We start from the raw sequence: 10,205 nt of genomic DNA, 5'->3' as shown, positions 1-10,205 counted from the left end.
TGCCATGGCAGGGGGTCGGACTAGATGATCTTCTCAGGTGCCTTCCGACCCTAGAAACTATGAAACTACCTAGCTGTTCTTAAGGAGAATATCATTTACCTCTGATACTTTCCCAAACTAGTATTTCTACCAAGCAAAACGGCCATAGATTGGAACAGCTCAAAAATCTGTAACATCTTTATCTAACTTAGACAGACGATATAAGAAAACTGGATATTGGTAAAGTTAGAATTCAGGTTCTTTGTGGAAACTTAAAATTATTAATGTAATTACTTTTAGGGCCTCTCAATGTTCAGGCAAAGGCATGATAAGATCTGATATGTGAACCACACAATCCCTGCCATGCCACATGTGCATGGCAGGTGTGATTGTGGGATCCAGCATCAAGTTCAATCACACTTTCTTATTGGTGCAGCTCCCCCTGCATCAGCAAGTAGCAAGCTCCCATGGCTGCTAGTCCCATAGTTGACAGGACCTGCAGCTGCAGCAGTGTCCCACTTGTTGCCGTGGCTGCAAGAAATGGATCATGGGGGGGAAATTATGGAAATAACAGCACTTGAGTAGCTGGTTAATCATGTCTTAAGTGTAACATTAGCTGGTTCCTAAAACTTCTAAACATTCCAGAAATGGTATGTTATATGTTAACTTTGTTTTAACTAAAAGAATTTTTCTTGCAGATTAACACTCGCATTGTTTTTCTTGCAGATGAACACTCACCTTGCAGCTCAGGGCCAACTGTAGTTATGATAGCTCCAAGACATCGGCCCAAACACTGATGTACTTCTGTGTGAGATGGTGGAACTGTCAAGAGCAAGGTAAGAACTAGAGATAGAGTAGGTTCCACATATCCACGGTACATTGGCCCACTGGAGTCTACAATCAAGGCAAGTGAATGTAGGGACCACGTCTGTGGGGTGGAGGTGGAGAAAGACAGGGAGAAGAGAGTGAGACACAAAAAAAGGAAGAATATTTTGCGTTGTTTAATGGCCTTGTTTAAACTGGACACAGCCATATCAGTATTGTTAAACATGTCTACTTTAATCCTTTGTACTGAGGAATATCTTAATGTCTTGAATCTGGAACACACAACTTCAGGAGAGAGATTTTCTATTCTTGTTCTTCACCTGCTGGCAATCTTTTTGGAATGAAAATGGTTAATTTATTTTTTTTTGCAAATGAGAAGAGAAACATTCATCTATTATTCCTTGCTGCAAAATAAGTTTGTAATTTTCTTTAAACAGCACTATCATAAAGTATACAAAGAAACACAAACAAATCCGCATATGCAGTCTTTAAAACACGTCTTTAAAAACTGAACTTTACCTAGCTTCTGAGCACTTATGGAAATTTAAAAGGGTTTCTAGTTTTAATATATAAAACAAACAAACATCACCAAACAAAGCAAGTATTTTGTATTACCATGGAGTAGCAAGATACATTTAGAGAAACATTATCACAATTACAGTGCCAACTTAAAGATTACTTTCATTCCTGTTCTCTAAACTTAATAGTTAAAAACAGATGAGGGTGTTTGTCTCTCTGTAGTTACTGTGAGCTCCACACACTAAATTTTGAACAATCATCTCTGAATGGTACAGCTTCCTCCTGCTGGGACATTATAGCTAAGAACAACTTCACCTAAGAGTTTATTCAGATTAATGGGAAGGAAGAATGAAGAAAAGTCTCCTGATATGGTACAGATGCACTGCAATCTCTTGAGAACAATAATTTCAGGCAAGACATTTTTTTTTCAAAAGCCATTTTATTATTCCTCCAGAGGTTCTTTTAATTCTTGAACTGATTTTTTAGAAGTCATTGTCAAGTAATAGAAAGAATATATTTACTTTCCCTTTAAGAATCAACTTATATTTGCTCTTCCAATTTAAAAAAAAAAATATGTTTATTAAAATGATTGTTCTGTAGGTTTAAGTATCTTTATTTACTAGTACTGTAAAGCCCCTTAAGATAACACAGTATAACAAGGACTTCCCTAAAATAATTGTTGTAAGTCAGATTAGCTGCTTCTTGGAGAAGAAACTCAAAACATTCCACCATAAATTAAGGGAATGTTAGGACAAAAAGGTCCTCTTTCAATTAAAACAAACTTTTTGCAGCATGATCTGTTCCTTTTTTGAGCTCCTATAACATTCTCCCACCAGACTAATGATTTAATACGATGATCAGACTTGCAATGCATTGCAATCTGGCACCATACTGAAAAAATTCAAAATACTTTTTTTTTACCTGGACTTCAGGTGAAGTGCCATCTTGAGCCAAGGCCAACAGAATACTGACGCTGGTTTTCAGATGCTGTCCAGAGCCTATTCCACCAACATAACGATGGAGACAGCCAAGAGCCAATGAATGACCAGTTCTTGACACAACATCTCGTGCAGATTTTAACCTATCAAAATTAAACCATAAAAATCATGATATTTACTAAGTTTGTAGGTGAGGCAAGTATTGTCCAAGTGGTCATAAGAATGAATGAAACTGAGCTCCCACCAGGACTACATTTGTTAATTAGAAAAACATTAAAGACTTTTAGGGAAGCCATAGCTAAAGAGGAAAATGTTTAAAACTTTCTGATTATTTACTTCATAAATCCAGTTGTTTGTAAAAATCATATGGACTCCTCAAGAATTTCCTTCTTGCTTCCTGGACAGAATTTGATATTTTAGATAAAGAATATTTTTAGATACATGATATCCTTAAAATGCTTACTCTTTGCTTGACACTGCAAATCACCATGATTTGTCATACAAACTCTTCATGAAAACTGCTGCAAAGTTTACAACTGTTGCTGAGGTAGAATATGAAGAGACAACACACATGACTACAGAGAAATACAGCTGAATTATCTGATACTGCCAGGTTAATTATTAAAATATCCTCATCCAAGCGTTTCCTTTCCTGTTGGTGCATTTTATGACTTTTTAAAAAACAAATCTTTTGTTTGAAAACTTGATGATTTTACGAATGACAGGAAAACAACAAGAAAGTTTTTAAAAGACACTAGATTACATAAGCAATGACATGTAATCACTTTTCTTTTAGCTCCCATCTGCAACAACAGATGTGACGCCCATCAGTAATGAGGCTGGGGACTACTACTGTCTGCTAGAAGACAAAAAGAATGAACCTTCCTCAAAGAAGCAAGCGAAGTATCATTTCTTTACATTCAATATGCAAGAAGTTAGCATCTTGTTGACAGAATACAAACTAATAAATTACAGACCTTCAACAGATAACACAAAATAATTTAACACTATGCACAGATGGAGGAATTAAATGGATCGTGGAGGGCAAATCACGGAGATAACAGCACTTGAAGAATCATGGAAACTCAATAAATTAAAACTGGAAATCTTACAAACTTGAGTATTATAGGAAACAAGGTTCAAATTATGAGCACTGCTGAAAATCTTGAAAAAAATATTTGAATGCATGAAAATAAGCATCCTGCTGAAGTTCCTCGGAATACTTAGGCTAATCTAAAGCAGTAGCTCCCAACCTTCCCAACCTCCAGGCACCCCTCAGAAAATACCAACTCTTAATTTTCACTTGTTTCTTCACCATGAAAAAGTAATGGAGTCATTCAAGTTTCTAGGTTCCTTGTAACAGATCACAGTTCAGAATATTTTTGATGCTATGGATTCATATTTGAAAGCTCTGGGTTTACCTTACTTGCATGCTTTACAGTGCTAATACTGCATGACACCCCATGGCACCCTGAAAAGGATCTCAGCACCCTACTTAAGAGTCACTGATCAAGGATTTTGTTAAAAAATTTCTGTTAATAATTTTTACTTCTTTTATTAAGACTTTTTATCTTGTAAACTTGGAATGACAGTATGTAGGAATATTGCTGAACACAGAAAACAATGTGGGAAGAATCTGAAACCTCTCCTACAGATTCAAATACTGGTTTGTCCAAATCGAAGAAATCAAGGGGTGCAACTCTAGGCATCTTTCCCCTTACTTAACAGAAAAGTGCCTAATGAAATACAAAATCCCCAAATATTTAATCTATGAAAGTTAGGATTATTCTCATTTTATAAACAAGACGTTGCATTTTTTTCTTTTACACCTCTGCAAAAAAAAGAGAAAGAGGAATATAGGACTCAACTGGATTTTTTTAGGACCAGATAATAAGAGCATTAATTAAATGGAAGCTGACTTTGAAAATGGATCATTAAAAGATCATTTTCAGTTTTACAGTCAGACATGTTAATCTGAAGTCAGGCAGAAGGCAGTTTAGAAACTAACTGGTTCAGAGAGAGATGAGCTTTCCAAGCAACAAATTACTCTGCTGGGTGCTATGCTAATCTGATAAAGTAGGTCATTTCCTGCAAAAGCTTGTGCCTTCCTGAACCAGTTGGTTTCTAATGTGCCATCCTATCCTACCTTTTGCCAGTTTAAAAAAAAACAAACATACTTTTGTACAGTTTACTTGTCCATCTGAAGTAAACAGAGATGTCTCACTTTCTGGAATCTGTAGTACACACCAGATCTCAGCAGGCCAAATGCCAATGAAGTGGAAGGAAAGAAGCAACCATGGGACAGTAAACAAGCTAAATCATGGGTGCTTTGAGTAGTACTGATAAAGTGGGTCCATCTTTAAATATACCATCCACCTAGGTTCCAGGTATTTAAAAATCAGTCAATGCTTACTTTTGGTAACCACATCTAGAACAGCTCAGGATCTACAAACGTAGTCAGGCTTGCAGAGCCTAAATTACACAGCAAAAAGGAAATATACTTAAAATATCTATGAACTATTAAGCAAAGAAAATTCCAAACAACTTTGAACTTTTATTTCCTTTCATGAAGCAAAGTGACAACAACTTACTTGTCAAAGCTGTACTGAGCCATTCTGGCAATGAAAGTTGCTTCTCCAACTACCTGAGCCATTCTACCAAGAGCCTCTCCTGCTGCACATCTCAAAATGGGGTTAGGATTGTCAAGGGCTCCCATAACCAGAGTCAGAGCAGATTTGCGAACTTCTTCTGGTCCTAACGTGCTTTTATTCTCAGCTAAACCCTGTATGAAAAATATGAAGCAATACTTGAGCACAAAGAGTAAAAGTTTTTTGTCTCTTGCTGAAAGTTAAAATATATTAAGCTAAAAATCTTACAAAATAATCACTAATAAAAAGGGCTAATGATTTCCTACACAAAGGTTTAAGGCATAGCAGGATACATCTTACATTTTCCACTGTACAGAAAAGCATTTAATATCCACTTTTCCTGTAATTTTTCCAATGGTAGTAACCATGCCAGTGTTTTCAGGGGGAGGAGATTTATCTTTTTATTTTAAACATAAGAGAATATTAATATATGGCATAATATAAACAAATAAACAGAATGGGGACTATGTAAACACTCAAGTAAAATCAAAACAAAACTCTACTTCCACTTTAAGAAGTAAAACTATTACTTTCCTCCAAAATCAAGAACAGTGTTGCAAGGCTCTTTGCTAATTGTTTTTGATGAGCCATTTTCAAACACCTATCCCCCCGCACCTGCTCCACCAGTGGGGGGAGAATGGGAGCAAGCTGTGACTCTGATGCCAGACCTGAGTAGTTGCCTGTCCCGGGCATTAATACTCAAATCCAAGATAAAGGCTTTTCCTTCACCCTCATGTTAAATGGGGGTGAGGGGGCTCATCTTGGATTTGAGAAAATACAATACTTGTAACCATAATCTCTCTGTATCTCAATTTCCCATTTGTAAAACAGTGGTAATGGCATATCTTTATCTCACAGCAATGTTGTAAATCTAGATGCTTTTTAATTGATGAAACACTCAGTTGCAGTTAAAAAAAACTCAGGAAAAAATGAACAATTCCATCTTCAAAGCTGGGTTTGAACCACGGGGACACACACCAAAGAAAAAGAAAACAAAACACTGAGCAACTGTAATGTTAAATAAGCACCCCCCATTCTCTGCACTGAATGGAAAAAGGGACTCCACTCAGTGCAGAATGGAGTTGGGGAAAAAAGCAGACTTAGATAATGTATCATAATGCATATACACAGGAGGGCATGTCTTCACTTTTGAATGCTTCATTTTTCAATTTTAATAACGGTCTTTTAACAGGTTTTGAACATAATATAAATCCCATTTCAAATATCAATATGGCTCAGTTACACATTTTAAAAGTTTTACCTTCAATGCACTGAGAACAGCAGTGAAGATATTCAGCTGCACAGCTTGCTGTCGAACACCTTTAGCCTGTTTGACACATTCAGCGAAGTGATCCAACATCTGTAGTCTAGAACAAAGCAAAGAACATAATTAAAAAAGAGACTCTTAAAAAAAAAAAACACTGAAAAGGAGTGATGCTAAAAATACTAAAAATAAAGTGGTTGAATGGTGAGCAAGACACTGCATTCTGTATTTTGGCTGAAAAATGTATTGGGCCCTGTGAAAAGTTTTCCTTGTTTCACATAATAGCCTGAGAGCATGCTGCCCGGCAGAGAAAGCTGCCATCTCTGGCTGACAGTCTTCTGGCCCTTTGAGCTAAACCAAAAGCAGTAATCACCTTTAAAGAAACCATTATTCATAGGTAGTAGGGACTGCAGGGTATTTGACCAAATTACCTGAAAATTATGGGAACATGAAACAAGAAACACTTACCTGCTCCTGTCTGAAAAAAGCAATGCCAGAAGAAAGAGGCATGGGGAGAATAATTCATACTTTGTCTGTCCATCTCCAAAAAAAGCTGCTGGGAATTTAGTAGAGGGGGAGAAAATACGTAACAACTTCCCTTTTTCTTACAGATGCCAGGAGCAGGAAAGATAAGAAATACCTGGATCCCTGACCATTTAGACAGCAGTGGTTTCCCAGAAACTGGTCATAGTGTCATTCAGACATAGACGGACCTTACAACAGTAATACAAGCTACTTTCAACTGATGGCTGAATTACTTCCCTCGGCTCTATCTGCAAATACATCCCAAATCTCCCAGAAATAGTAGCTAATGAGGAGTGAGATGGTCTACCTAGCACAATTTGTTCCTATAGGGAATGCATTAAAGAGCAGTTCTACTTCAAAGTGACTCAGACCTACTTTTAGTCTGTGTTCAGTCACAGTAGCTACATTTAATGACAAGGCATTTAGTAACATCTTTTCACACCTGCTGTTTTTTCAGTGCTAACATGAAACACAGGTAAAAGAAAGCAAACTGAATCATGTTCCCCCTTGGGTCTTTATTCAGAAAAGTGTTTTTTAAGCATCTATAAATCAGCAATAACTGCGTAGACCAGAGGCAGTCAAAATACAGCCCATGGGACGCATCTGGCATGCCAGACCATTCTATCCAGCACGCGGAACCCCTAAAGAATTTAGAAAATAATAATTTATGTGGCCCTGGCTGCCTGTCAAAGATGACAGGAGCTGTGGGCAGTAGGACCCAGGGGAAGCCACCGGCAGGACCAAGGCTCTAGAAACAAGGCCTGCCTGCCTACTCTGCCCCCCTGCAACCCCCCCAGGCCAAAGCCTTCTGGCCTGGGACCCTGGGGCTGTTCCTGCCTCCCTGCGCCAGAGGGAAATTCAGATAAGAAGTAGGGAGGAAGGCAGGGGAGGACGGCGGACAATTGCCCCAGTCCTTAGGGTCAGGCCAGGCTGGGCGAGCTGCTGCGTTCCCAGCGCTGCAGCCAAGAACCACGTAGTGCTGGAGCAGCTGGTGGTGGGGTGGAGAGGAACAATGGCAGCCACAGGCAGGGAAGCAGTGAAGGCGGCGGTAGGCAGCAGGAAGGGGCAACAAGTGGATGTGCAGAGCACAGTAACAGCTGGGCACGAGTGCGGGGCCACACTGGTGTGTCGGGGCCAGAGCTAACAGGGGCCCAGAGCGGGGTGACAGGGAGGCAGGGCCAGACCAGCAGGGGCTCTGGAGCCGTGCTGGCTCCCCTCTTTCCCTGCTGGTACAGCCCAGCCCCGCTCCATAGAGCTCCTACCACCCTGCTGGCACTGGCCCTGCACTCCCGCCCAATTATCATTGCACTCCACGCACCCACTCACTCCCACTTGCCCCACCTGCCACAACCATTTGCCTGTCGCTGCCACTGCTCCCCTCCACCCCCCTGCCAGTGGGCACCACATGGTTCCCAGCTCCAGCTCTGGGCCGCAGAAAGCAGCAGGAGCCAACCCAGCCCTGCAATTCTCAGCTGACTCCAAGCAGTGCTGGCCAAGCTGGTCCAGCTCCTGCTGCATCCTGCAGTCTCTGCTGTGCAGCTGGGATGTGGTGCCAGAGCAGCAAGCAGGGGAGGGACGGGGAAGAGACAGAAATGCAGTGGTGGCAGATGGGGGAGTGGCTGCAAGCGGGAGCACAGGCCAGCCAGGAGCAGCAGGAGGGCAGAGCCCAGGCTTGGAGGAGTGCTGCAGGGGGCTCTGCCTGCTCCAGGGAGGCTGTGGGCAAACATTCTCCCTCCACACATGCCACAACCCTCCCCAGCCATGCTCCCCCCAAACACCCAGACCTACCCACAAACCTATAACCACCCCCACACAATATACAAGAGTAAGACTTCATGTTAAGCTATTTTACAATCACCTCTATGTACACTATACAAACACAAATAAATCAGGACAAAATATTTTTTGAAATCAAATTACTGAATGTTGTAGTAAATGTTTGATTTTTACAATATAATTTGGTATTTTTCTGGTTCCAAGATGGCAAACACTTGCTGAAAGGAGTACTTGTGGCGGGAGGGGAAAGGGGAGGGGCTTCCGGTGGCAAAGGTTAGGGGCTATGGGGTTGGACTTCTGGTTCCAAGATGGTGACCAGGGCACAGGGCTACCCTTGTGGGCCTCTATGGCTTGCCAAAACTCGGTAAGAGGCCCTCCACCCAAAATAATTGCCCGCCCCTGGTGCAGACTAAATAAAGGGAATTGGAGGCCACAAGTATTCTTAAGGGCTTGACTGGAGTTTAGCAGCTGCACAGATATTACAAGAATTTGGCTTGCAGAAATGCAATTACTGTTAATAATACACTAGGACAGGGTTGCCCAACTGCAGTCCCAAGGGTCTTGCCCAGCTGCCACTTCTCTCATTGTTCTGACTGCAGCAGCAGTTGGGGTCTCCTCCCTTCTCTGGCTTCCATATCCTGCCCCTATCCAATGGGGCAGGACTGCATGACATGGCACAGCCCACAGTGCTGGAAAACCCCACAGCCTAGGGCACCCATATAGTGTGGTGCACCAGGGAAGCCTGTGGTCCAGTGTGCCCATGTGGCACAGGACAGCAGGAAAGCCCGTGGCCAGGGAGCTGAGGGTGACTCTGATGCACTTGCATATAGGATGCAGTGTGGGGATGCCCAGAAAGCCCATGGCTCATGCTAGTACGGCCTCAGCCGATGCACCTGAGGGGCATGTGGCCCCTAGCTGGTTAGAAGTTGGACATCCCTCCTTGGACAGAAGGAGAAAAAGATACTAATTTGACCTTCAGATCCCAGTTTCACTTTTCAGAACTGTAAATTAGGACTAAACCAAACCTGTGTGATCTGTAACCCAAGCAGATGAAATGAACACAGAATACCACAATCCAAGTTTTAAACAGTTAACATTCAGGACAGATTCACTCGTTGAAAAATAACACAATTCTCTTAAAACAGTGGCTGTCAACCAGGGGTACGCATACCTGTAAAGGTACTTAAAAGGGTCATAGTGGTAAGCAGAACTCCGCATGCATGTGCACAGCCACAGCATAGCACTTGGGCAGCCAACACAGTCTGGCCACGTGGAGAACAGCTGGGTCTGGCTGGTAAGTTAGTTGTGGGGGGAGGGATTAGGGCTGGGACTGGGGCAGGGGCTGCCCAGCCAGGGCAGGGCGTGGGACTGAACCATGTGGGGTGGCTCCTGCCACTACACGCACCCCAGGAGGGCATGGGGGCCACATGCCTCCAGATCTGTGCACAGGGCAGGGTGAGGTGGGCTGAGGTTGGGCTGCACTGGGCTCTTCCTGGTGGGGGCTGGGCAGTGGTGCTGGGAGGGTGGTTGCGGGGAGTTATAATGAATTCTGGAGTGGCTGCAGCCCCCCCCGAGGCCCCAGCAGTGTGGGAGGGAGTGGGGGATGGGGCAGGCGCTGCAGAGCTGGGCAGAGTCTAGGGGGTGCAGGGCAATGGCGGCTCCCTCCACTGGGAGGGTATTGGGGATGCATACCCCTGCATGTGCACATGGGGCATGGCAGGCTGTGGGCCA

The 10,205-nt window shown here is 42.5% G+C and overlaps 1 protein-coding gene across 4 annotated transcripts in view; it reads right to left on the bottom strand.

The window, feature by feature from the left end:
- Positions 1-10,205, bottom strand: part of HEATR5B (HEAT repeat containing 5B) — a 104,891-nt gene that overhangs the window by 60,167 nt on the left and 34,519 nt on the right. For all 4 annotated transcript variants that reach the window (XM_019526912.1, XM_019526914.1, XM_019526915.1 and 1 more), the window contains exons 18-21: positions 6,171-6,276; positions 4,853-5,043; positions 2,245-2,404; positions 718-907 (exon numbers count right to left, since the gene is read on the bottom strand). In XM_019526912.1, coding sequence (XP_019382457.1) covers positions 718-907; positions 2,245-2,404; positions 4,853-5,043; positions 6,171-6,276 — 647 coding nt within the window. The remainder of the gene's footprint in view (positions 1-717; positions 908-2,244; positions 2,405-4,852; positions 5,044-6,170; positions 6,277-10,205) is intronic.

The sequence above is a fragment of the Gavialis gangeticus genome, unplaced genomic scaffold (assembly GCF_001723915.1).
Source record: "Gavialis gangeticus isolate Ggan-Ray unplaced genomic scaffold, GavGan_comp1, whole genome shotgun sequence".
Taxonomy (NCBI): Eukaryota; Metazoa; Chordata; order Crocodylia; family Gavialidae; genus Gavialis; species Gavialis gangeticus.
Note: the sequence above shows the minus strand (reverse complement) of the source record. Positions and strands in the feature narration are given on the sequence as shown.